This window comes from Oryzias latipes, chromosome 24 (genome assembly GCF_053564925.1).
Source record: "Oryzias latipes strain Hd-rR chromosome 24, Olatipes_Hd-rR_3.1".
Lineage (NCBI taxonomy): Eukaryota > Metazoa > Chordata > Actinopteri > Beloniformes > Adrianichthyidae > Oryzias > Oryzias latipes.
The window spans coordinates 10,775,825-10,803,581 of record NC_136260.1 but is presented as its reverse complement, the minus strand read 5'-3'; the positions used below and the strand labels follow the sequence as shown (position 1 = coordinate 10,803,581).

The 27,757-nt window shown below is 39.2% G+C and overlaps 1 protein-coding gene across 3 annotated transcripts; it reads right to left on the bottom strand.

Annotated features, from left to right (window-relative positions):
• Nucleotides 1–342: 342 nt before the first annotated feature.
• hbs1l (HBS1-like translational GTPase) lies at nucleotides 343–22,674 on the bottom strand. 3 transcript variants are annotated; one of them, XM_023952838.2, is made up of 19 exons: nucleotides 22,613–22,674; nucleotides 22,312–22,485; nucleotides 21,732–21,797; nucleotides 21,280–21,408; nucleotides 20,845–21,096; nucleotides 9,245–9,353; nucleotides 8,247–8,497; nucleotides 6,743–6,908; nucleotides 6,243–6,360; nucleotides 5,003–5,149; nucleotides 4,477–4,551; nucleotides 4,265–4,382; nucleotides 2,752–2,820; nucleotides 2,562–2,666; nucleotides 2,258–2,348; nucleotides 2,005–2,113; nucleotides 1,698–1,798; nucleotides 1,151–1,295; nucleotides 343–1,078 (listed from the first exon to the last, which is right to left on the bottom strand). In XM_023952838.2, exons 2-19 carry the CDS (start codon nucleotides 22,352–22,354, stop codon nucleotides 1,067–1,069), a joined length of 2,106 nt encoding a protein of 701 aa, XP_023808606.1. In that variant the 5' UTR covers nucleotides 22,355–22,485; nucleotides 22,613–22,674; the 3' UTR covers nucleotides 343–1,066. The 3 variants fall into 3 exon arrangements, with proteins under 3 accessions (XP_023808606.1, XP_023808605.1, XP_023808608.1); XM_023952837.2 differs by lacking the exon at nucleotides 22,613–22,674 and having other exon boundaries at nucleotides 22,312–22,609; XM_023952840.2 differs by lacking the exons at nucleotides 343–1,078; nucleotides 1,151–1,295; nucleotides 1,698–1,798; ... (9 more) ...; nucleotides 8,247–8,497; nucleotides 9,245–9,353 and adding an exon at nucleotides 17,037–19,145.
• Nucleotides 22,675–27,757: the final 5,083 nt, after the last annotated feature.

The following is a 27,757-nucleotide window of genomic DNA, read 5'->3' as shown; positions in this document are numbered from 1 at the left end:
CTTTTTTTTCTGTGCTTTAAAGTTGGGAAGAGCTGCTGTCTGAAGCCACGGGCGGCTTTTAAATGGAAGCTTGAAAGCAGCTTGATTGCTGAGTCATGGTTACCCTCTCGGCTAATGGGTTCCTGGTGTTTTCTTAGTAAATCTATTAAATGATAAATCTTCTTTTAATAATAAAAGATGACTTTCCTGCCATACTAATGCATTACTGATTAGCTTTCTTTAGTTCAAGGGTCGTAGGAGAAACAAAACCTTCTCTTTGTGACGTTTTTTTAAACTAGAAATCATTGTGAAACCCACATGAAACAAACGAACAAACAAAAAAAAGAAAAACAAGTCCCCATGAAGTGTTGCAAGTATGTAATCACTTTATTTTCCCAGGTAAAGTGTTAGACTTGGCGTCATTCATCTCTTCTTCGTGGTCTGGATGACTGTGCCTTGTGGAAAGGCAAACAATCTCACAATGAAACCAGATAAAGTATTTTTACCATGTTAATAATTTTGTTCTTCTGAATTACAATCATGTACTTTTGCATTTTAAAAAGGTCAAAACGTCTGCAGATGCTGTTTATTGATGTGCAGCATTATTATGCTCTTAAGCCTTTTTATACTGTTCTTGATTCCCAAATTAAATGTGATTTGTAAACAACAACAAAAATTCAAACCAAAAACAACTACTGTCACTCTCTTGGCACATCTTGATTCAAAATAAAAAATATTCAAACCTCTTAATCATGTAGGAAAACAAGATTAGCCCTTTCATTGTGCATTTTACTGCTTTACTAAAAATCTCCCTTGCAGAAGCATTTCATTTGTTTCTCCTCTCCCTCCTTTTTTTTTTGAATTTTCTGTTTGCATTCTACTCTACAGTTGTATGTGTGTGCAGCTTTTGTTGGTTAAAGCCAACAACGGATGCAGATCTGCACTGGATGGATGAACAGAGGGATAAAAATGGCACTCTATAGTCTGCGAGCGGCTCCTGTTGTTTCCAAGGCTCTGGCTCCAGCCAGAACCCAGGGAAAAGTCAGACTCTTTGACCCCGGCTGACCCCTGTGCTGGTGGAAACTCTTCATTCCTTGATCTACAGCAGAGAAAAGCACATGTATCAAAGAAGACAACCCAAAATTACAGAATTATAACCCTTTATAATCACCTCTGTAACAACTCCTGCAGCAATGGTGGAGCCCACATATCGCAGCATGAAGCGCCCCAGTTCTTTGTAGTCCTTGTACAGCTCTAACGGCACCGGCCTCTGGGTCTGGATCTCCACAATGGCATTCATACCCTTCGTCAAACACCTTAAAAATAAGACATATAAAAAGTAAATAAAAATCTCTTGAAAGAAACTGCAAAAAATAAAGTATCAATAAACTAGAAAAAAGCATTTTAACACCCCTTGTGTGCAAATAATCAACATGTTTTAAGCATTTAACATTAAACTATTTATTTTACTTTTCAAATCATAAAAGTTGTTCATATAAAAAATCCCTCAGGTCTTTGTGATGTACATTTGACGCACAAGCTGCATCAGTTTGCATCGGGTTAACGCACATCTCCATCTTCCCACGCATTGACGTGCAGCACAGCAGCCAGGTTTCAGTGGAGGACAAACAACAACGGCACAGCAGGAGAACGGAACACCCCGATGCGTTCAAGTGACACTGCAAAACGCTGTAAAAGTTTCATTCCCATCAACTCACTTTGGTTTCTTATTGAGGACTTCGCTGCTGGTCTTATGTAGGACACTTATTAGTTTTCTAATGGTGGCTTGCTCGCTGACTGTCTGGTAGTGCAACAGTACCTAAAGCCCAAATAAAAAAAAAAGTTAACACATTTCAACATTAATTTAAACAATTTTTTTCATTCAGAAATTAAAATTTCAGCTAAATGTAAGAAAACATTAACCTTTTATGTTAAAAAAAAACGTACATTTGATGTTTATTCCACTAAACTGTTTCATTCAGTTAAATTTGCAGTTTTTTGCATTTTGATTTTTTACAATCTTACTGGAAAGCCTTTTGTGATGGGAACCTCGATATTGAAAAGGAGGATTCTGGCTTTGAATCGAGTGCAGACTCGAATGGGCTCCTTGGGGTCACAGAAAACGCAGCCAACACTGCAGGGAGGAGTCAAAGCAAAGGGTTCAGTCTTCCAAGGGGAAGATTTCCTAGCCTGACATTTCTACATCAACAACACAATCATTTCTGCCATTTTGCCTTTTTTTTTTTTACTTCATTCATTTTGAACCATTTTTTTTTACTTCATCTTGATGATGTCCATTCCAGTGAGTGTAAGGCTGATGTGGTCTCCAGCTACCGCCCAGTCCAGAGCTTCATCATGTAGAGTGATTCCTGCAGAGAAGCCACAGGATGGCAGCGTTACTCACCAACACATCATGTCACCTTTGTGACATGATGATGCATCGTTGAGTTACCAAAAAAAAACAAAAAAACATTGCACAATCGGTCATGTTTACTTCAAAACAGCCAACAAACCCGTGAGAGATATCTTTAGGGAAAAAAAACAAATCAGTCGAAACTTTAGCTTTGCAGGAAACGGTTCACCTTTCACTGTGCAGGTTTCATTGGGAGGTATTGCCAGTATTCTGTCTCCCGTTTGAATATAACCAGCTTCGATCTTTCCGGTGACACAAAAGCCTGAACCCTGATCTAAAACAACAAATATACATATATTAATGGATTTATTTATTTAAGAGCAAGTATTTAGCAAAAAGCGTTTTTGCTCTGACTTTACCTTTGAACACATCGGAGACAGACAGTCTGAAAGGTTTATCTACAGATCTCTGAGGGGGTTTGAATGCATCTGAAAAGGGGAAAAAACAGAACAACAGAAGAGGAAGTTAACGCCAAAAAACAGGAAAGTCTAGCAAATATTACTGTGATAAACAGAAGTGACCATTCAGTGTCTAAGCCAATGAACACAATCAGTAAACAGCACAGCGCAGAAAACTATATGAACCATAACTGAATCAAGTCATTAACAGTTGTTTTTTTTGCTAGACATTTTTTTAAGTCCAAACGTCAGGCATAGACACTCCTGCAGATCCATTCATACACCGTTTTTTGAATCAAACTTTAAATAAAGCAAACTCAATTCTCTCTTTCACTATTTTACAGCTTGAATTTTATTAACCAATGTCTGCAATGTGGCATGAAAAATTATAAATTAAATTTCTATTTCATACATGTTTACCTTTGGAGGAAAATGAGGAATCTGCTCGTTATTTTCATCTGGTGTAACAGCAGATCCATGTTGTGGAATTAACTCACTAATCCAGAAGATTAAAATCCAACTTTGACTCTATAGTTACAAATATTGGTGGGCATAAAAACACTTAAAAAAACTCCAGAAGGATGATTCATATTGTTCTTTATTCTAATTGTAGCACCGATGAGCTGTTTTTCAAGTTGTGTTTTTGTCTTCATCTTATGCAAACGTGTTTTTTTAATCACTTTTGCCTTTACAAACAAATGTCTTCTTATCTCACAGGAGCAATTAAAAAAATAATTCTGAGCACAGAAAAAAATAAAAATGAACATAAATTACATGTTAAAGTTTTTAAAAATTGAACCTAAATAAGTTCAAATAAAATGAAATTAAAATCAAACTTAACATTATCTCCTGCATATAATAGGCACATGAGTTTATGCCTTAAAACTGCAGAGAATCAGACCCCCTCCAGCAGCAGCAGCCCCCCTCCACACACTCTGTTCACATTCAAAACAACCGTACATTTGCAAGTGATGAGCTGCTCTGCCGAGTTTCATCAAGAAACCACGTTACACTGTTTATGTGGAGCTTCAAGACGGGCAATGAGACCACTGAGTGGTACATTTATCCTAGTAAAATGTAACTGCTTCTGAATCTCTTCAGACCCAAGCGAACACTGGAGCTAACCTTCTACACATGTAGTCACAGGGTCAAAAGTTAAGCAGAAATAACTACTGTGGTAATAGAACCCAAAATGTGATGTCCCTGCATGTGGATGTCAGGAAACACTGATTTCGTTAGAAAAAATGTTTCCATGAAAACTTTTTAGGTTGTCCTTATTAGATAAATGGTCCACTAAGCAAACAGTAAAAAAAAAAAACATCACACCAGGGAAGATTTCAAGGTTAATAGCTGGTTTCTATTTTGAGTAATTATGGTGTGTGACTAACATGATGGCGTCACTGACCAGCACCAAACATTTTCCAACGCTTTGTTTTATTTTCCATCAAAGAAGTGTTTTTTTCTTTTTCTTTACCGATCTGCTCCAGCAGGCTGGGTCCAGAATACCAACGGGTGAGCTCCAACACTGAACTCCTGACGGTGAGGTTTTCTCCTGACAAGCCGCTGGTTGGGATGTAGAAAACATCGGATTCCTTGAAGGAAGGCAAACAGATTTCAGTCTGGATGAAACAACAATGGTTGGAAGAAACTAAGGGAAATAAATGTCACTTGACCTGATCCACTAACCTTGAATCCAGCCTGCTTTAGAAAATGGCCGAGTTTTGAGATGATTTCTTGGAAACGCTCTTGTTGCCAGTTTACCTGATTTGGAAACACAAAGAGGAAGTTCAGACAATAATAAAAGTTTCCATTTCAGTGAGTCAATGTGTCATCAACAGGCCACTGATCAGAGGAAACAAACAGTTACTGTTTCTCCTGCTGCAAACATCTGAGGTAAAACATGCATCTAACTGTACAATTCTAAAAGACATTAGTTCAGATTTTTCTTCTTGGGCAAGAAAAACGCTGTTATCTTCGAGATGGTGTTTGCAACATTGTTTTTTATGGAGGATTACATAGAAAATAAAGCCTGTGAAACCATGTGATGGACCCATATCAAAGGGAAAGTTATATTTTACGTTCTTCAGCTAACGGCAGTAAAAGAGGTGTAGTTATGTTACAACAATAAAATTCGAACGTAAGACTTTTCTTTGGCTATATTTCCGTGTCTGAAAGGTTTTTATCTTGGAAGGTAAATTGAAGCGGATCTGACCTGGTCCATCTTGTTGACGGCTACAGCCAGCTGAGTGACGCCGAGAGATCGCACCAGGAGAGCGTGCTCTCTGGTTTGACCGCCGGCCTCGAAGCCTGCCTCAAACTCTCCTCTGCTGGCATCAACCACCAGAACGGCCACGTCCGCCTGGAGAGAAAGGCGACGAGAAGCCGAAATATGACAGAGGTTTCAAAAATGAAATACACAGTGGGCCAACATTTTTCACAATTTTTTCCCCCAACCATCTCCTTGTTGCATGCTCAGTACAGGGGGATCAGGAGAGAGGGAGAGGGGAGAACTGATGACGCCCCTAGCTCTAGCGACGTCCTGACCTTGCAGGACTAAGCAGAAATTAAAGGGATGGATGGATTTCTGTAAATAAAATCCAATTAAGATCATTTGGCCTCGTTTAAACAAAATGTGTGTATTTGCCCTGTTCAAATGTTTTCACTGCATTCTTTTTGGACTGGCCTGGTTTTGAAATGTTCCTTTATCTGTCTAGTTTTTAAAAAACAAAAATCTTACCACATGCATTGGTTCAATTCCTGGTAAACTAACCTTTAAGACTTCAGTTTTTAGGATGTATTTTTGTATTGAGAGCAAACAGTCAGTATGGTTTTGCAGGGGAGAGACGTGCTTTGAAGCAAAGAACACAAAAGTAACTATTGGGGGGTTTGCTACAGAAACCTCTTAGTCACTACATGAGAGGGCTGAACGTGAGGACAGTCATATGGTAAAAAGAGAAATTACACGAGTTCCCTAAAAGAGAGTCAGACGAGGACGCCCATGCCTGCAAAACACCTTGTAACACAAACACCCAGAACCACAGAAATCGAGCTGGCGGGTGTGGCAGCATGTCTGTACGCACAGTAAAAGGACCCAAAGGAGCTATTTTAATCAGGACCAACGTAACGTCAGAAAGAATCAATCAGGATTCGCTTCGATGGTTAAGCCACATTCAAAGATAACTGACTCAATTATGGAAGTTAGAGAAACGTCTTTCAATTTTTTTTGCCACAATCTTAATATTCGTTTCCCACCTCAATTGAGTTTATCACAGATCTACATTTTCTTTTTGACTCATTCTCCCAAGATATTCTACACGTTTAGACGTTGTAGGCACACACTTAGATCATACAATCTCTATACTTTTTTTTAATCCTTAGTTTTATACATGGCATCATTTTTGAAGAAAAAAAGATTTTCCTCCTGAAAAATCCCAGATTCACCACAGATGTACCTGTGCAGCTCCTGTGATCATGTTGGGGATGAAGTCTCTGTGTCCTGGTGCGTCCATCAGAGTCACCACCTTAGTGTTTGTCTCAAACTTTGTCATGCCCACGTCCATGGTCACCCCTCTGGAGCAAAACAGACATTTCAAAGTTTTGGAACCATCACCTGAATGCAAATGCATCCCAGGAACTACTGGAGATGTGGAAACGGTAAACGGTGTGTTGATACTGCAGCATCACCACAGACGGTATCTCAACTTCCGAGTGAATTTTTTCTAAATAGCGAAATCCTGCAGTGGGTGTGGCTCACAAATATCATCTGGTTCTGCAGTTAGTGATTATGAATGTGTTTGTAGTCCCACCCAAGTCACTTTCTGTTTCTGCACTATTTCGCTTCCGTTTTACTCTCGGAATAACAACACAGACGGAAAACAGTCACATATTTGACAACACCCGTTATGTCACAAAAAAAAAATGTTGGCTAGTGTCTCATGAAGGACACCTGTACCTGTCTCTCTCCTCGCCAGTTTCATCCAGGACCCAGGCGTAAGCGAAGGAGGCTTTTCCCGCCTTTTTTGATTCCTGCTCATACTTGTGCATGGTGCGCTTGTTGACGTTGCCGAGCAGATAAAGCAGGTGGCCCATCAGTGTGCTCTTACCTGCATCTACATGACCTGTGCACAATGAGAACACAACCGTCTGAAGCCAAAAGTTAAAAAAGGCAAAGTTGCCCATCTCCGTTTTTAGAGGATACTAAGTAGATAAATGTGGGTTAAACAAAGAAATGATAATAGAGGGAAAGGAAACCACAGATTAGGGAAACAAACAGCTAGAATTTCACAAGTGTTTGGAGATTGGCTGAAATGGGAAGAAGGATGGAGGTTAACGGGGGATGGGAGACAGAGGAAACGCAAGAGGTTTCATACACGGTGAGAAACAAGAATCATCTGCACTTTTGAAACTACCTAGTCACTCCTTTGGGTAAAACTGAAAATGAGAAATTATGATTGAGCAACTTTGCTGCTCTGAAGCTTGACTCATTTACTTTAATACATGCATACCAAAGAAGGGCATAAAGGAGTCTTTAGGTGATGTTGCTCACCCGTTAGCAAACACTCAAGTGTCGATCTTGAGATGATCCTCAAAGTGCTTTAAACTATGATGAAGGTTTTTGTGTCTGAATTCCCTCACTACTACCTAATCTCAGAAAGACTATTGTCTGAATTCCTTCACTACTCACTACATAGTGCACTATATAGCGCCTTCACCATTTTGTAGAGCTGTCCGAATTTACAATTCCAAACTCGAATGCCCAAGAAATTTCCCAGAAGTCTCTGCAAAAAAGCAGTGTGCATCGATGCTCAATACATTAGCGAATAAGGACCACAATCTATTGCATTTGAAAAAATGTTCATGAAAAATAATTTTGAAAAAAGTGCATTTACATTTTTTTGCAAATCATACACGTTTTCATTATCATCACACAGTGGATTTCACAAATAGTCTTTGTAAAATGTTCATTTTAGGCTTTTACTTTTAAGAAATAGGTGACATCAAATTTGAAGTTTAAAAAATGTAGTGAGTCTGCTATCCGAATTGCTTTTAAAATTCAGGGCACTACATAGTCCCACACTAAATAGAGAGCAAGAAGGACATTTGGACATAGCCTATATCAGGTCTGCTAATTCCTGGTCCTCCAGAACTACCACCAGCCTGTTTTCCACACATACCACTTTTTTATAGATTTATGAAAAGTACATCTAACTAATGTTTTCAAATGTAAATTGTTGGATTGTATTTTTAATCTATTGTGGTCTATATTTGCTAATCCAGTAAGCATGAAAGCATGGGAAGTTTCTAGGGCACTGGATCTTGGAATTACAGATTCGGACATCCTGGCAAAATGGCGAAAGCCCTATATAACTAGTGAGTTGTGAGGGAATTCAAACAGAACTGAAGTTTTATACTAGAAATTCTAAGTAAAGTTACACAATATTTCATCTAAATCATACCTATAACTACCAGATTTAAAAGGGCTTTGCCCCCTTGTCTCTTCTCCAGCTCTGCCTTGATGTTGACGGCCTGTCGGGCCTTTCCGGAAGAGCGACTTGGTGTAGGAACAGCTGAGAGCTCGTCTCCGTTGGATGCCTTAGAAGGAGTATCTGGACGTTTAGGTGCAATTTCAGGGGAGGTAGTTGAGGTGATGTTTTCAGGGCTGCCAACACGATGTACTGAAGAAGTGAAGATGCTGTTCTCCCCTGTGCTGCAGAGCGCATTTCAAATTAGCTGACAATTAAAAAAAACTCCTTAAATTTATCATCGAAGCACTTATTTAATACATTGACTATAGATTAAAACTGGACTGAGCGATTCCTCCCCACTGGCTTTCCAAATAGGAAGTACCTGCTGGTTCTAAGAAGCCAAAATCCTATAGACTTCTATTGAAAAGGTTACAGCTATTACTTAGTCATTCTATTTGTCAAAATAAACATCCTTGCTCTACTACTTTTTTAATGTTCTTCCTAATCAAAAATTTTTTATGAATACTTTTTTCTTTAGTGCAAGTTATTCAAGTTATAAATTGACCAATCAGATGCCTTACGTTGATGCCTTACATCAAAAATGTTTGATTGACAGTTTCTCCTGAGCCTGCTTTCAAGTAGTAGAGGTTTGGATTTCCAACAAGCTTACTTCTGATTGGCAAGAGTGGTTACCAAAGAAATGATGAGTCAGACCGATTCCGACAAATCACTGCTTACTTACAACATCGGACTCCAAAATGGCGGCGTCCGTATTGCGAAAAATGGTGACTGAATTGACTTAATTTCCTTGTAGCCGCAACTAAGCTGTTTTCTACGCGTGACATTACAGTTACTCAGTCCAGCTCTCATATACAGTCAGATGTTTCATATCAAGAAGATTAGTATATGAGCTACAATTTTGCAAAGTTCAGGTTTTTCTATCGGTAACCATAAGTACATAATTAAAGAGGGGACGTAAGTTTAGATACCTGGGGACCTCAAAGCCCATGGTCTGCTTCTTGCCAGAGACAGTCATCCGGGCCACTTTAGGAACCACCTCAGAGTCCAAATGGTACTGAGACACATCTCTGCCTTTGGCTAGGAGAAAAATGACAACAGTTCCAAACTAAAGTATAATTTTAAAGTATCATGATCACAAACTGGTCTGATCTATGATGTTTAGAAAAGCCTGATGTTCCCTCTTGTTCTGAAAACCCAATTACATGATCCAATTTTTAAAAATTCACTCTTTCTAGTTTTTTTTAATGAAGTATGATCAATGGAGCGGCTTTGAATCTCTAATGAACAAAGTAATGTGTTTCTTTCTCTCATAATGCCACTGTAAAACAGAAAACTGTTTTTACCCCTTTTACAAACAGCAATGAGTAACAGCAAACACCTACTCATCGTTCTCGCAAGTCAACATCTCTGGTTGTAAAGGCTGATAAAAATGATAAGAATTTCAGTAGCTGCAATCAAATAATGATGTGACACGCATACACGAGTCGAGTGAAAATGCAGAATGCAATCTGTTGCACATATCTTGGTTGAGGAAGTCCATATTCTGCAGCAGAGACTTGTTGAGGTCATCGCCTCGTCATTGCAGTCCTAAATGGCCACCAATCCCAGTCATATCGATCCGCTCCTGATTCATTTAGGCTGGGCTACACAACCAAGCCTAGTGCACATTTTGTGCGTCAGTGTACGTGTCTGTTTGCATCTGGCATCCTGGCTCAGAAAGGGTTAATTTCAGAAGTGGCCGTTGCCTCCCATCTCCACAGAAATAGATCAGCATGATGCAGTGTTTCTCAAATGAATCTTCTGAGAAGGTGTTACCTCAGCAAGTGCTGGGCTGGAAGTGACTGTGCATTTTTTTACAGTGTCCTCACATCTGATCAAACTGTTGATGCAAATGAAGGCAAAAGACTGAGCTCAAAAACGTTTTTTTTAATAATTTTTTTTTTTTTACTGGTGTTAAAAAGGACAGATTCCACAATCATGCCATCTTGACCTAAATTAGTTGGTTAAAGTTAGAAAAATAACATTTTATCTTGTTGGTTCGCGCCTCTGTAGCCCGAACGTTGAGCTCTTGGCGGTCGGACTGTGGCCTTATTTTCTGCCCCGGGAGTTTATCTTCCCCCATCAGCTGATGCAGACGCCGTTACTGACGTCATCAGCAACATCATTTCCCGGCTACAGGAACATCAACCAAATGCATTTGTATTAATCACTGGGGACTTTAACCACGTTGATTTGGACAGGACTCTTTCTGAATTTACACAGAAAGTGGACTGCCCCACCCATGAAAAAAAAACCTTGATTTGCTGTATGCTAATCCACAGGGAGCGTACAGAACCACAGCCCTTTCCCCTCTTGGGAGGTCAGACCATAACCATGTTCTGCTCTCTCCTAAGTATGTTCCTATGGTCAGGAGAAGGCCTCTGTCCAAAAGGAAGGTGAAGAAGTGGACTCGAGAGGCTGAGGAGACCCTGCAGGACTGCCTTGAGTGCACAGACTGGGATGCTTTCTGTCTGCCTCATTGTGAGGACATCAACAGCATGACTGACTATCACTGAAGACATTCAATTCTGTGAAGACACCATCATGCCCTCGAGGACTGTCTACTGTTACCCCAATAACAAGCCATGGATTACAAGTGACCTAAAGGCCCTGCCCCACCTTGCTCCTATCCAGCCCCCTCATTGACTAGGACGACCTGCCAGATCAGGAGACAGCTGGAAAGAATTGACCAACGAAAGACTCCTGGCCCGGACAGCATCAGCACCAGGATACTAAAGTCCTGCGCCGCTCAGCTATCCGGAGTTTTCCAGCGCCTCTTTAATCTGAGCCTCAGTCTGATCAGAGTGCCGGCTGCCTGGAGAACCGCATGTCTGGTTCCTGTCCCCAAGAAGACTGCTCCCTCTGGCCCAAGTGATTATTGTCCTGTTGCCCTCACGCCTCATGCGGCAAAGGTGCCGGTGAGGATTTTGTTGGCCCACCTGAGACCTCTGGTGAAACCATCTATAGACCCACTTCAGTTTGCCAACTGGCCACACCTGGGGGTGGAGGATGCTGTTATTTATCTGCTGCAGCGTGCTCACTCACACCTGGATGGCGGGGGAGACACTGTGAGAGTCACATTCTTTGATTTCTCCAGTGCGTTCAACACCATTCAGCCCTGGTTACTGGGTGAGAAGCTGCAACTGATGGGTGTCGATGGGTTCTTGGTCTCCTGCATCACTGATTACTTGTGGGACAGGCCATAGTTTGTCCGGTTGGGCCGTGTCATGTCTGATGTGGTGATGAGAAGTGTGGGAGTACCACAAGGCACTGTGCTCTCTCCTTCCAGTTCACATTGTGCACCAGTGACTTTCAGTACAATTCAGAGTCATGTCATCTCCAGAAGTTCCCTGATGACTCTGCGGTTGTCAGCTGCATAAATGGTGGGCAGGAGGAGGAGTACAGGGAACTTGTGGATGAATTTGTGAGGTGGGCTGGAGAAATCACCTGCTGCTCAATGTGGAAAAGACCAATGAGATGGTGATTGACTTCACAAAGAAACAACCATCTTCTCGGCATCTTGGGCAGGGATGTGGCAGAGGTAGAGGAGTACAAGTACCGGTGAGTAACCATTGACAACAGGCTGAGCTGGAAGACTCTTTTTCCAGAGGAAACCAAGGTCCTTCAATATGTGCATCAAGGAGCTTGAAATTTTCTACCAGTCTGTTGTGGCCAGCGCTCTGTTCAGGGGGGGAGAAGCTGTGATGGAAAGGAGGACTATTATCCATCATGGATAATCCTGAGCATCTTTTCCATCCTGTACTTGACGGTCAGCGGAGCGCCTTTTCCAAGAGGCTAAGGCAGCTTCAATGTCACACCAACCGGTACAGGATATCATTCCTACCTCACGCCATTGAATTTTATACCTTTTGCCATAGAGAAGCTCCATCACTGTCCATTTTTAAAACACGCTTGAAAACCCATTTTTATGCTCTGGCTTTTAATACAACATGAGACTTCTGTTATTGCTGTGTTGCTGTACTGTTTTTTATTGTTTTATCTCTCTATTTTTAATCTTGTGTTTTAAGATGTTTTAGTGTTTGTTTTCTTCTTTTCTCGTGTTCAGCACTTTGTGTCGGCTGCTGTTGACTGAAAGTGCTATATAAATAAAGATGAGTTGAGTAGATAAACTCATTTCATGTTTGTTTTCTAAAATCTGTTATCTGACTGTTGCTTCCCTGATTGTCACTCATTGCTTGTTTGTTTGTTTGTTTGTCGTTGAGCCTGTACACGGTTGCTGCAACAGCCGAATTTCCCAAGATGGGATTAATAAAGTATCTTTATCTCATATTATTTTCCATGACTTTTGGGTTATAGGTGAAAAGCATCATTTAATACCTCATTTTAAAAAGTACCCTAAGAGAAAATGAGACTAAAAAGTCTGATTCACCAGAATATTAATGAACTTTCGCTAACCAAGTATTTTCTAAATGACTCTTCTGAAAAAAGAAAAAAGTCCCTTAGAACCCAGTGACACAGAAATCCAAGTCAGACAGATCATTACTTTATGATGAGGCATTTTTTCTCATGTAAAGTCATGCAATTCATATACATCACGCTATCACAAATTCTTTTTTTTTTAAGTGCATCAAACTTACAAACATAGATCAAGCCCAGTTTTAAACAAAAACGTCTTGAAATTATTCAGAAATGACTGCATAGTGTCATTTCTAGCATTTCATCTGCTGTAAAAAGAAGAAATCTGAGACGGAAAAATGTACTCAAGAGATAAATTTCAGTTCTTCCTTTAGCTAGGGGCTTTTGTTGACCTTACAGGTTTCTAGCACCTGCGTCAGGCAAGACACCAATCAGCTCCTTCCTTCTTTTAATTCACTTAAAAAGAAAATAAAAACAGACTTTTTTTCTGATAGCTTGTTTGTGATGTTTTATTTGAATCTGAAACGGAATATTTAAGGTTTGTTATGAAAGTTGGAGGTTTTAGTGCTTTAAGTAGTGAACCCACATAATGCTATTGAGAAATGATGTGGCGGCTCACCAGTCTAGTTTGTTTTTTAATACTATTTTAAGCATTTTAATGCTCAGAAGAAAGACTTTTTATCACTTATAGAACAACAGATTAATAGAAAAATGAGGAAATAGATCAAATTTCATTTTAATGGGACTTTAAAATTACATTTTAAAGTCTTGTAAAACCAGCCAATGAGCACATGGATAATTAAACTAAGACATACTACAAACAGCCAATTAATAAAAACTTTTCCTGTTTTTACATCGCCTTTGAATTCTCCTGCAGCACAACTAACCCTCTTCTTCACTAACTGACTTGCTCTTCTGTCAAAACACAGTTGACACTCTGGCAAACAGTGGAACTACGATCTAATTTCATTTGAAAGCGCTCTGTCAGGTTTTGAGGCTCAGACCCGGATTCGCATGGCGCTGTTTGGGTTGTCAAATAAACATTTGGCACGCTCCCATCCAGGATTTCTCCACAACAGAAGACCCTTGCTACGGCTTGTAATGAGTGAGTCATCCGTACACCTTCAAGGCTCAAATGAGCATGACATAAAGAGAGTCCGCCCAGGTTAAGCAAACACCAAGCATCCCTCCCCCCCATGCAAATGCACACACAAGGACTCAGCAATGAACTCTACAAGAGCCCAGCAAGTCCTTGTTCAAAACCCCCCAAAAACGATGGAAAATCGACTCAACTGCTTCATTCACATCATAAGTAAGCCATTTAGAAATAACAAATTATATTGCAGCAGTCTAAGTAAATTGATTTTATTAATGTTTCCAAACTACTTAAGAATTTTTAAAAAGTTGTGACACTCCCTTCCACTTGAGGCCGCTAAAGGCTGCAAAAGAGTAGATTTTTGTGGGTTTGAAGAGAGGGGGACTAAAGTTGAGGCTTGCATGACTCAAGCTTCTGTCAACATATCTAATAAAAATGAAAGAAAGACAGAAATATTAAATGATTAAGGAGTCGAAAGTTGTGGGCTGGATTCAGCCATTAAAAAGTTTAAAATACAATCAGATGTGTTTAGGAGGTTTCAAAAAATTATTTATGCGAGAGCTGGGATTTCAGCTTCATTCATACTGAAAGAAATGAGGACATATGAATGAAAACGACAGCAGCGTAAAGGAAACTTGTGGCTGATGGAGAAGCTTTGAAGTAGGTCCCTGCCGGCGTGAGTCAAGCGCGGACAGTACCCCGTCTGCCCCTCTGCCATGTCTCAGCTTTCCCTCCACACACCAACTCACTTTGAGTCATAACAACCTAAAAACTCACACCTAATGTGCTTTTGGAGATCTAAAAAAAAAAAACAGAACTAAAACCCCGGACCCACAGAAAAACTCCATGTATTATCAAACCCCTCAGATTTATGCTGAGAAAACAGAAAAAGATCACTTTCATATTTGCCTCTTTCTTAAAGCTTTATCCATAAGGAAGGTTTCAAATGTTTATTTTTTTGGAACTGTTCCAATACTCAAGGAAGTAAAATCCTTTTTATGGCTGGGTTATTTAAATGAGATGTCACATAAGATAGTTTATTACCTTAGTAATTCTGAATTAAGGTGTTGTCTGCGTGATAATTTGGAGCTGCTTTCCTCTTGAGGTGGACAAGATTAACCTGATCACACACAAAAGGACAAAGAGTCACGGCATCTGAGACTAAGGTGAAGGCAGGGCATCGTTTGTGAGGTTTTACAAAGACGGATTTATGAGTGATCTACCAACCCAGTTTGTCTGAACTTAATAAAGGATCTAAAAAGCTTAAAGAACAAACATGCCATATTATTGAGATGTCAATGCCAATTTAGATGGTAGGAGTTTTTACAGATGGTAAGAGATGCAAATGTGTACTGCTTATTCACATCTGCAGCGGTTTATGAAAGATTTGAGGTTTTGTTGAAGTAAAATCTCATAAATGATGATGTTGTTGGTCTTTACAGGTTTTATATGATCTAATCTGAGTATTAAGGAAAGAACACACCCACTATTCTAAACGTGGGAGTTTGTTTTTGAAAATATAATTATTAAATGCAAAGACAAGAAGCTCATATTAGACCATGATTTAGAAAAAAAAAGGAATAGACCTATTTATGGAGAAGCAGAAAGTTTAAAACTTTAAGCAAAAAAAGTGATTTAAGAAGTAATCTGCAAAAGACAAATAGATATATGTGTGTGTCTGTGTGTGTTTTGGTTTTTGGAGTTTCAGTATGTGTGGGGGCACATCTTGATTTTAAGCCAAATAAAAGTCTTAAAACCTAAAAAGGTTTGAAGAAGAAAAAATAAAATAAAAATGCTTACCACAGGTTTCTGTAAATTGTTAGCGCAACAACATTTTTAGCTGCACATCATGTAGAAAAAAATGAAAAACTAGATGTTATCAATAGGTTTTAATACATTAACCTTTTTCTTAAAAAAATAACACAATTTGAATGGAACAAAATCAGATATTACATGGAAATGTCAAAAACAGTAGCAAATTGAGGTGCTGCATCTGTGATTTTTTTGTGCCAATTTAAGACATCTATCTATTATCAGCTTTCATGCAAATGATTGATTTGACCTTAAGTTTGACATTTTCACATTAAAGGATTTTTGACTAAAAGATTCAGAGGACCTCAAAGTTCTTTTAGTATCGAATGATTCTTGAATTGTAAAAACCTGTCCTGTTTTAAAGAGAATCTGTTAGCATTTTTTTCAGACCACATTAGTTCTTTAGCTTTGGTAAAGTCTAAACATCTAAACTTTTTTTTTTGACCACTTGTCAGTCAACATGGTATTTTCCACTGCTGGCACAGCTCCACAGCCAAAATGTGTGTGCAACATATTTGCCTTGCAGAAAAGACAGACGCTCTGAAGTCAGAAAATGATTTGATCTGCCACAGCCTTTGTCAAAGCTGTGAAAGTCAAGACACATATAATCAGATTTTTCCTACGTAGGTGGTGTCAAGAGAGACACACCGAGTAAGATGATCGGCTGCTGTGCAGACACGACGTGTGCTTGGTGTGACATTTTCTCCAAGAGTGCAGCTTCCTGCACAAACCCACACACCGACTCGCCTTAAAAAAAAGGACAGAGCAGCAGCTGGACAGAGTTAATAAGAACGATTTTTAGATTTTCACAGATTAAAGGGGGGGGAAAAAATCACTTGAGCAAATATTTACACCATAAACAAACGACAGATAGACCTTATTTTCTCCAAACAAAGTGAAAAAACTTGTTCCACGTGTCATTGCTGCCCTTTTCTATTTATCATTTGCCCCCCCCCCCCAACTCAGCCCTCTAATGTTTGGCACGGGGGGGGGGGGGGGATCACTCAGGTTTCGGCACCTGCAAGAGCTCCATGTAACACATAAGCCAAAACCACACCTCCTCACCAAAAAGCACTCTCATATTCAAGACTACAATGGAGCTGAGCAAGAAGATTTCAGATCAGCTGTTTACATCAGCTGTCCTGTAGCAAACAAACCATTAACTCTTTACTAATACTGATCAAATGTAAATAAACCATTTTTGTTCATGTTTCCACCTTGAGACTTTGTGTTTTAAAAGCAATGAGAAATTCCTGAAGAAACTTAGATTTTCAGTCTTTGAAACAACTCCACTCTGCAGCAGATTTTACATCTTTATAGGTTTAGAAAGCATTAAAAAATCGCAAACCCTAAATAAACCTGAAATTGTGCTAGTATTCCCGCCCCCAAAAGCCCAGAAAGTAACACTAAAAAGCAAACTGAAAGACGCGAGTACATAATATTCAACCAAACTTTATTTCCATTTTTTCCAGGCACTGTGTGAGGACAGCTTGAATTAAAATCTACATTACATCGCCTTTTATGTTGGGTTTGTAAGCATTCACACTTTCCTTTACGTGTAGGGTAATTGTACGAGCGTATGAGTTCTTTCATGGGAAAATCTCCAGGTGTTCTCCAAACCAAAAAGTCAACTTCGTGATCTCAAACACAAGCAGCAGTAAACCAGTACAATGGTTAACTGATCCATATTCCAGTGCTGCTGCACACCTGCAAACAAAGCTTCTTACCCCCTTTCCTCCTTTGTCTCTTTACAGAGTTTATGCTGCCCCGACTAAAATAGACAGGCTAAACCTAAAGAAAAATGTATTTTGTTGTTTTTTTTGTTACTTTTTGATCACACAAAAGTTTATAAAACTTCAATATATACAAAAAATAAGACATGATTTTTAAAAGGCTAAAGCAAAAAGGAGGCAAAGGGCATTTCTTTAAAAAGTATTTAAAATCTGCAAGCCTGTACAAAAATTACTTAACTGTTACGATAAGAGCTGCCAGATTTTGCTTGTTTTTGTTCCAGTTTTTGCTTGTGTGTAAAACAAAAAGACCAAAATGATTTCGATTGACACTTCAGTTGCAGTTTTGCCACAGCAGATGAAGCGTTTTTCTTCGACTCTATCGTGTGAAAGCTTTGGCCTGCTTAGCTCGGACAATGTCATCGGGCGACGGGGTGTCAAAGCCAAAAGGTACGATAGGAAAAGGTGGGGGGCTTTTAAATTTGTTCTGTGGTTTGCAAAGGAAGACTTGGTAACCATTTCCACTCCTCTGCCTTTTTGTTTTCCCGTTCAACATAATCCTCCGTCTCCTTTGCTGTGTGTGGCTCTGAAATGACAACGTAATTGCAAATACTGATGGTTTTGCCGAAACAGAGAAATCCAAGCCTGAGCCCCCAGGAGATGGAGAGGATGGTGAGGGGAGGTCAACGTCAAGCTGATGAGGGCTTGTTCTGTGCGTCTGGTTGATGAGTGAACTCAGATCAATGCTGTTTAATGGTGTCGATGCCCTGAGGATACGGTGGTGTAGATTGTGGTCGATCTCGCACTTAGTGCCTCCCTTCTCATTGCCTGCAGCAAATGCATGGGCACACTCTGGTTTTGTTGGTGAAAGGAGCGAGGTAAGGGAGCATTGTGACCCATTTGAGGTGGTTGAGGTTTCTTCTTTGTGCTCAAATGTCAAATTCGACAGAGAAAGCAGCTGAGGGAGGCCAGGTGGTTGTTTTTGTGCATTTGCTTGAGATTCAGTGCTGATGGGTTGACAAAAACTTGAGGAACTGCTAGTTTGGTGCTGGAAAGCCAACTGTGACAATGAGACAGTCCCACTCAGGCAAGTGGGAGTGACCTTTGTTCCACATGAGGATGTGTTTGCTGGACTCTCAGTATTTTTAACCAGGGAATCAATGTTCCTGTTTTGATGCTGAGATGCCAGCTCAGACAGCAGCAGTGGTTGTGTTGGTGCTGCAGTTCCTTTTCTGGAAGGTACACCAGTATGTGCCATAAACAGAGAGTCATTCGGTCTTGGGCTGCGGTTTGAATGCTCCTGGATTAAATCGGCCAACGACGGAGCTTCTATAGAACCGGCACCTGAACACTGACTGTTTTGGAAGACAGAACTGAACCCAGGGGGAGTCCCCACAGTGGACGTTTTAGTCTCCAACTGGAGGCTCTTTAGGGAAAGATTACTGATGGAATCAGCAAGACAGGAAGGAGCTGATGAGTTTATTCCCGAAGAGATATTTAAAGATGCCAATGTGCCAAGAGAGAGACTATTCTGGTAAGGCACTGATGACAAAGTGGAATTTGATCCTCTGGTGAGGGAGCTTAATGGGGAAATATCCCAATTTCTTTGCCCTGTATCCTGTCTTCCTGTTTTGCTTTTGTGCCCATGCTCAGACATGAGCTGAGCCAGACTGGTACGAGCGGCGGGCTGCTGTTCATTGCTGCCAACTACAGGTGCAGTCTCATGTTGAGCCAAGAGGTCACATAAGTTTGGCACACATGCTTGTTTGTGTGCCTGTGTATTAGTGTCTGTGTGAAAAGCAGACAAAAAGGCTCCTTACCTTACAAAAGCCAAGTAGAGTTGTCCAAGAGGAAGGGCAAGAGGAGGGTGGGGGCAGACGTCAAACAACACACAAGAAAGAAAAGAGAAAAAAGGCATTTTGTTAAAATTTGATTTTTGAGATCTTTTAAAAGCCAAAACACAAACAAATTATTTAGCAATTTAAGTCATTTCAGGGAACCGGTAACTGTTACTCAACCCAATAAAATGAAAATAAGTACAAAGTTGTTCCCTATACATTAAAAACCCACTCCAATGAAAATGGTATTATAGGTGTTTTTAACATGTTCTTGTGATGGTTTTCTCATGATGGAGGACATGTCTAAACTAAATTAATCACAACATTGCATTTCTAAGTATTACTTTATTCAAATCGTTGTGAATCGGGAGCAGACGACATAATGCAGTTTGAAAACACTTGTATTTGTGACGTAGAAAATACACTGGGAGCTTCCTGCTCCGCTCCATTCTGATGCATCCACTTGCAGACCAATAGATCCACGGACGTCTTTGTTTCCCTCATCTGAGCTGACATCTGGCTCAAAACTATATGGCTGGGTAGCTCCAATATTCCTCAACATTTTTGTTGCACTGATAATGTTAGGCTGGACGTGTGAGGGTCTGTGCGCTAGTGGAAGAGTGCAAAACCAGAGAGCACTGTTATGGGTGATGAGAAGTGGGGGCGGGGTTGCTGTGAGACAACAGTCCCACTCACAACTCAGAGGTGAATTTCTGATTAACCATGTCCTGGAAAACGAAACAGGTTTTTTATTTTTATTTTCATTTTGGCTAAAAACAGCATAATTATAATTAAAAGATCTCTGGAAACATTCATCTTCCATTCCGTTTTATCCCTTTCGGGGTCACCGGGCTGCCGGAGCCTATCCCGACCACTTGGGAACACTTTTAGAATAGATCCAAAGAGGATCAGAGTGAGACTTTAAAGCTAAACTTAAAATGGAAAATAGTGGAAAAGATCTTCATCAATGACATGTTTGATTAGCATCACAACCAGCAATCTAAACTTCAAAATGATCTTATTTGTCTTTAAAATCAGGGAGAACAAATAATCAAAACCTAAAAGTCAACTGTAAGATTTATAAGTTCTTAGTTAAAAGAAGTCACATTTTTTTGTCTTTTTAACAAAAATGGAACTTCACTTGAACCAAACGTTGGAACCTGCTTACTCATGCAGCAGCCCTAAGCTTGTAAATGGAAAGGGACCTGGCTGCAGACAAGATGCTGTCTGACATCGGCCGACCCAAACGTAACAAGATTTGCAGAAAAACTTTTTTTTAAAGCTTAAAATAAGAAAAACCACAACTGTTAGGATCGCCAGGTAAAAAAACTTTTTTTTCTAGCAATACGGGGGGATTTCCGGTTCCGGTTGAGGACTTTTGGTGGGTGTTGATGTGTACAGCCAGATCCTTTGGTGTCAATTATGCAGGTCTATGCAAATCACGCTCTTGAAGAATCTCCATATAATGCCACACCGTCAAAGAGCGAGCTAATGTTTGCTGCCTGGTTAAAATACTGAAAACATTTTTCAAATACATTTTAAGCCTTTTTGAAAAACAAATATACTACGTTGGATTTTTATTTACAAAAGGGACCCTTCAATTCACCCCCAATTCTTACAATTCAATACTGGGAGCAGCAAGGAAGCATCACTTTTTTTATCCACACTATACGTACCTCTATCTGCCGTACTCTCCCTTTTGGTTCTTTGTGGAAGTGGCGCCTTCTCCTCACTCAACCAGGTTGCTGAGGACATTTCTTCATCTGCACTTTTGAGAACTGGAGCTGGTTTGGTGTCCTCCGACAGTACAGCATCCAGTGCTCTCTGTGGGTCAAATCCATGTTTTATGGCTGCCTGGGTGAGGACCGACTCTGGCACTGCTTCACCCAACACAGTCCGCATATAGTCAAGGCAGGAATACAGCTTGGCTAAAAGAACACAACAACAAAATTACGTTTTAAGAAAATTGATGATCATGACAAAACAACTCATGATTGAATAAGACAGAATTGAAAAAAAAGGAAAACTGAATGCAATAAAAACACTCTTTTGCACATTTGAACATAAATAACTTTTTTTTTTTTTTTTTAACTATTCAGTTGCTTTACTACCTTGGTCCAAGGGGTCCAGACTGGGATCGATGGTTGGTGACAGAACATCTTCAGCTTCATATCCTTCCTCCTCTAGAGGTTCTTCTTTAGATACTTGCCTCTGTTGACGTGAGTACAGGAACTGATTTGCTGGGTAAAAAAAAAAAAGGAATCTTTTAGTAATTTTTCTTTACTTTTAGGACAGGTGATGGCCAACTTAAAAATGTCTTAGGGATCCAAACTTTTTGATATAAATACCAAAGTAAACAAGAGGAAGCCACGCTTTCTGGGCAATACTTTTCTTTTAATAGACAAAAGCAGCTTCCTAATCCTTGCTGAGTTCCTTTTTTTTTTTTTCTTTTTAAGAAAAAGTCAGATGAAATGAAATAACTTCAATGTTTTTTTATGTTAAAACAACACATTTAACTACTTAAAACTATCAAAATTTAAGGAAGCACGATATATCCACTGACCTGTAGCTGGTGATATACAGTCATACTCTTCAACAGACTGTCCATATATATCATCATCCTCAAAGTCTGGAAGAAAAAGGCAAAACTGTGTTTACTGGTGCTCTTCCTTCATTATTTTATTCAGAACCACAGTTGTGTAGCGAGCCCTGCTGTTGTCCTTTGTGGGAGCTGTTCCTTTGTATCCTCAGCAAGATTTAAACATGTTTTTATGCCATGTATATAGAAGAAAGCAAGTAAATCAAATATATGTCAGTACATAATAGAATATTAATGAGTGGTGTCGACTTACAAATTACACATAATTGGTAGCAACAGCTAGCTAGCAACATTTTCACATTTTTTATCGTTTATCTGTGTGGCAAATTACAAATATATATGTCACTAATATCAAGATACAATCAAAAGTAAATACAAGTGAATGGAACCGAATGTTGAGGATTAGTTTGTCTTTAGCTCCAAGTGACACGACATGATTTAATTTTGCTCGCTTAGCTACCAATTGATGCTAACGCAACTTTAGCAGCGCGACGCACTTCAGCGTCGTCCAAACGGGTACTGACTCCAGTTCAATGTTATCTACCTTCTTGGTAGTTGTAACCCCGCACATTTCTGTGCCGAGACATTTTTTGTCAATGCTTCTTCGCTTGGTCTTGACGTAAATGTTTATCGGCTTACGGACATGTGTCACCACCGGGTGCCATTGCTCGCGTCGCTGTGTGTGAAGCCACCAGCAGCCAGATCAGCCCTCGCAGATCTGCAAATACACACACGTAGAATGTAAATGTTTAACCGTTTGTTTAAATGATATTCTTAGCAAAAGTAAACGTTGAATTTAAATAAAAACACATTAAACTTTATTTTCTTTTCGTTTCTGTGTTTACGTTTTCCTCTGATGTAAGTTCCGGTTTCTAGGCGGAAGTGCCTCGTCTTCTTCTTCGATTGTTTTTTCAATAAACTTTATTGCACATTTTTCATTTTACCGAAATTCACATTTAGTTGCACTATAAAGACAAAATTGTTAATATCAAATACACATGTAAGACCAAATAACAATAATAGTAATAAGCCGTGTGTGTCTTTTATTTCTTATTTTAATATAAATGGTCATATACAATCCAAGTTAGGGTGAGCAAACGTTATACATGCACATATGGAATAGACAAAACAAAATTAAAAAAATAGCCAAAGCAAGGCAAAAAACAATTCAAAATAACAATACTTTTGATATATTTTGATAAATTACTGTAGTTTTCTTGTTTTTGTTTGGAATGCATTTAAGACACTTATAATATTCAGAAAAATAATTAAGAAAAACACTCAACAAAGGGTATGTATTTTCCATTTACATAAATGAATGAAAAGTTTGCATAAAATATTAACAACATTGATGACCTCAGAAATTCCCCGGTCCAGATTTTCCATATAGAAAAGAACATCAGGTAAGGAAGAAAAGGGAATATTTAAAACTTTGAGTGACAACCAGTTGTGAATATCGGTCCAAAATATTTTAATCTGGTTGCAATTGTAAAAGAGATGTTCCTACATTTCAGTTTCAGATGAACAGAATATGCATGGTTCCGATTGAAATTTGAATTTTATGTAAAAAATCTGTGTAAAAAATGCGTGTCTTTCATTTTAGGTGGAAGTGGGTACTTTGTGCATAAAGAAAAAGATTTGTCCATTAGGGTGGTTTCTATGTAGCGTCTATTGTTTATACTAAAGTTGCAGAAAAATATGTGTTTAAAGGTTAGAGTTACTAATTTATTGTTGCATTTCTTTATCTTTTAGGGGAATATCAATAATTTTCAGCTCTGGAAATTGTGGTTTGATTGCATTGTATTGTAGTATGTTATGAATAAGACTAAGTAAAGGTATGGGAATTGCTTTACAGACTCTGTTATAACAGTTACTAGAATCCTTAATTTTGTATTTAGTTACAACCTCATTGTATGATAACAGCATTCCATCAGTATGCACCAAGTCATAGACAAAACACACACCATTATCATACCATTCAGACATAAACAAGGATTTCTTATTTACAGTTATAAATCTGTTGTTCCATAAAACAGTATGGTGAGGGGAGAAGTTATGGGTGAAAAGCATCTTCCCAAATTCTAAGGCTTTCTTGTAAAAGTTTGATAGTTTCTTCCCTGGGGGGCCCTGACTCGTGCAGGGGGCTGGGGCGGGGGGATGCTCGGGACTCCTGGGTGGTGGTGGGCCGCCTGTCTGGGGCTTGGGGTGATCCCCTGGGGCGGGGCCCCTCGTTGGGCTACCTGGGCGCGGTGGGGAGGCTGCTCTACGGGTCGGGCTGGGGCTTGCAATCTCCACCCCCTGCGCCCCCCTGCTCTCTGGCGTTGGGGGCCGCTCTGTCGGTCCCGCTGGCCCTGCCCGGGGAGGCGGATGTGGTTGCCCGGCAGGCGGTCTTTCTCTATCTGCTGTACTGTGCGGGTGTTGGGGGGTCCCGGCTGCCGCTGCTTCTGCGGTGGTGGTGGGGGGTTCTCTCCCTCTTTCTACAATCCATTATCCACCCCAGAAGAACATAAACACTCACTCGTGCACAGGTGCTATCTCACCTTTGCACAAACAGTTTGCGTGACTGAATGAAACGTTTCACATGTGTTAGTCTGAATGCAGAAGTGTGCGTGTGATTGTTAGTGGTAGTACGGCCACATAGACTTGTTTGTGTGTGAACACTTTTGGAGCCAACAGGTGTGTTTGTAACGTTTAAGTGTGTTAGTGTGGACAGGCCCCGCCCATTTTAGATCTTTCATGCATCTTCACCTGTCAGTTGTGATTATAAAGCTCCAGCAACTTGTTGCTTTCTGACGCTTCATAATCTTACCCTCGCTACTATAACCACCCCTCTACCCCCCCCCCCCCCCCCCCCCCCCCCCCATTATCTGTCCCTCTCTCCTCTTTCCTCCTTTTCTTTTCCGTCCGGTCCAACAAAAAATATTTACAAATATAATTAACATGAATAAAGTTTAGCTGAAATTACAAAAGGGGTTTATTTAAATATCCATCTGGTGTATCATAACCCCTGTTGTAAAGTAAAATATGTCCAATACAAAAGGCTTTCAGCTCTCGTCTGTTTGCTTAGCTGCTGGACAGGACAAGTTATAAAAAAAAAAAAAAAAAAAAAAAAAAAAAAAAAAAAACGTTTGATAGTTTCATTGGTATTTTTGATTATAACCACATTTCAACAAAAACTCCTGTCCCCCGACCTTCTCAAAGATTTTGTTTTGGATACGATACCACATAGAATGAGGCTGGGAAATACAGTCTTTTAACCATTTCATTCTAAACGCTACAATTTGTGATTCAACGTCTAAAGCTTTTAAGATGCCATTTTTATAATCTCAGACCAATTGGGATTTTCGTATATAGTGGGTCTTATTTTTCCAAATAAATTTAAAGAGAATAGAATTAGACGACTTGATGTTTTCCGGGGATGTATATTATGAGTGGCAGGGATACACAAGTCTTAAAAAAATTTCCGCTTTGGATAATAGAATGCAGCCAAAAATTGACAAGCCACGTCCCATCCATTGATTTAATGTTTTCTGTATTGTTTTTAGTCTGGGAGTAATATTTACACTTTCTCTATCATTACTGTTTTTGTTATTATTAGACCAAGATATTTCACTTCACTTTTTATAGGTATGTTTTTAATATTACTTTGATTGCAGGTTTGTATAGGTAAGATTTCACATATCTTCTTCTTCTAATTCTTTTTCCTTTTTTTTTTTTTTTTTTTTTACAATTATTACAACTTTATTGAACAAAGTGCAAATATACAACAAGGAAACAATGTAGTATACAGTGTAAAATACAAAGACACTAGCATAATTTAAAATAATAATGATAAAATAGGAGATGTTAGTTACATGAATACATGCAAAGATTCTCTAATATAAAGCACTGAGAGCCTTTCAGTTTGTGAAGTGCAATATTGATTTTATATCAAAAATTGATTGTTTAAGGAATTGAAGAAAACATAGTGTTTCATGGTTAAATTTATTTTTATGAACATAACAATTGCTGGAAGGATTAATAAATTGATGCCAAGTCAACTTCCTGACATAAACTACACTTTACAGACTTATGCAGATTAGAATCAGTAAACCAGTTTTCCGGACAAATGTTGTTTGTTGTTTTCCGGACAAATCAAGTTGAGATTTATTAGCTAGGCCTATACCTAATCTTATTAGGCTGTCTTTAACAGTTCAAACCTTGATTTGATGCAACGTAAAGGCTGTAAACAAAACAAATAACCAAATTTATTTTTTTGTAGTTGAACAAATTAAAATTGACAAAAAGCCAACAAAACATTACAAATTATGCTTTGTTAGATTATGATTCATCCACAAAATAATAGTTAATATAAAATGTTGAGGTTTTATTGGTGTTCATGCAGTTTTGCTGTAAACATACTATCCATTTACATATTTGTTTTTAATAACAGCTGTATTAAACATGTAAACTATCATAGGAAATGCTTTAACCGTGAGGCAGACACCACAAAAAATGCAAATATTTAATTTTAACATTGTCTTTCGGGGTTAACTTGCTTTGAAAACCCACAAACCACAATAGGTGAAACTTATATTTTGATGATGTACATGATAAAGACAATCACAAAAAGGCAATTGCGTTGAGATGGGCACCTGTTTCTGCAGTGTAAATAAACAAGGTAGGAGCATTTACCATCCGGAACCATCAGAAGTAAATAGCTTCAGTTCAAGAGGTCATGAGCAGTGCAATGATCCCACGCATGAGCTTGGGGTGTGTGTCTAAACATTTTTGACAAAGGTTGTGCCCTTAAAGTCTGAAACATATGAGCACCCTCTTGCACAGCAAAACAATTTGTGCACCACAGTACATCAAAATATTTCCAAAGGAAATGTTTGTGTAAATTTTCAGCACTTTTACCACATTTACTCTTTCGTTGCAGCATCTGCATGCAATGATGAGTGAGTAGATGACGAAAATGTCACACATTAATTTGATACTACCAGGGTTGGGAGATTGCACATATGCAAGGTGAAATAAAATACGGTACTTGGTGTGTCTTCTTTACTAAAAATAGACTAGAATGAAGAAAGGAGGAATTCTGCTTAGGTAATTGTCAAGAAAACCTTTTCACAACGAATGGCTCATATTGCAAGGAGCAGTTTGACAAAGAGCAGGTACTGTCAAGAAAGGACGGCAAAAACAGGGAGGGGGATGCCAGTTAAAATCCTTACTATTTTTTGCATTATGTTTACCTTTGATTAAGAGTGTGGGCGTGTGCAAGTACCTCTGTGTGGGTGGAGGTTTCCCTTTGCTAAAATTCCACTTCCTGTGTTTTGAACTTGCACATCTACATGTTAAAATAAACATCTACACACATGGAACACAGACGGCAGACTCAAACCTGCTCACTTTTAGGGGGTCACACAGGTGACAGGGAGGGAACTCTGCCTTTGCATCACTGAAATGTTACTAGGGCATTTTTAAACCAAAAGCGGCAAAAAAGCACTTGAAGTGGAACATATTGCTTAAGTGGAAAGAACTACATGATCACAACAGCTTTTGTAGCTGTAGTTGAGTCTTTTTTTGGACACAAAAACACAGCTAAAAGACAAAAACATGGGGCATGCTTTTTTTTTAAGCTTCTCAAGTTAGAGTCAGAGATTAATTTACTCTTGTGGTTGGGTTACTGGGTGTGATTTTTCACACCTACAGACAGGATTTGAACAGTTGTTTCCTTTAAATGCCCTTAAACCCCTTTTTGGTCAAATCAGTGTTGCTGCAGGGAAACAGAGTTCAAAGAAAGTCTGATCAATCAGCCTCACAACGAGGATTTGTGAAACAAATAAAAGTTGAGATAATTATTTGGATTGAACAGATGGGTGGACAGATTGCCAATAATGAGGCTCAATGGATGGAAGCAGGGTTTTGTTTAAACAATGCGTAAGGAAACAGCAGTTCATATTATGCAAATCATCAAATATTCTGCAATAATACTTAGATGCCAAAAC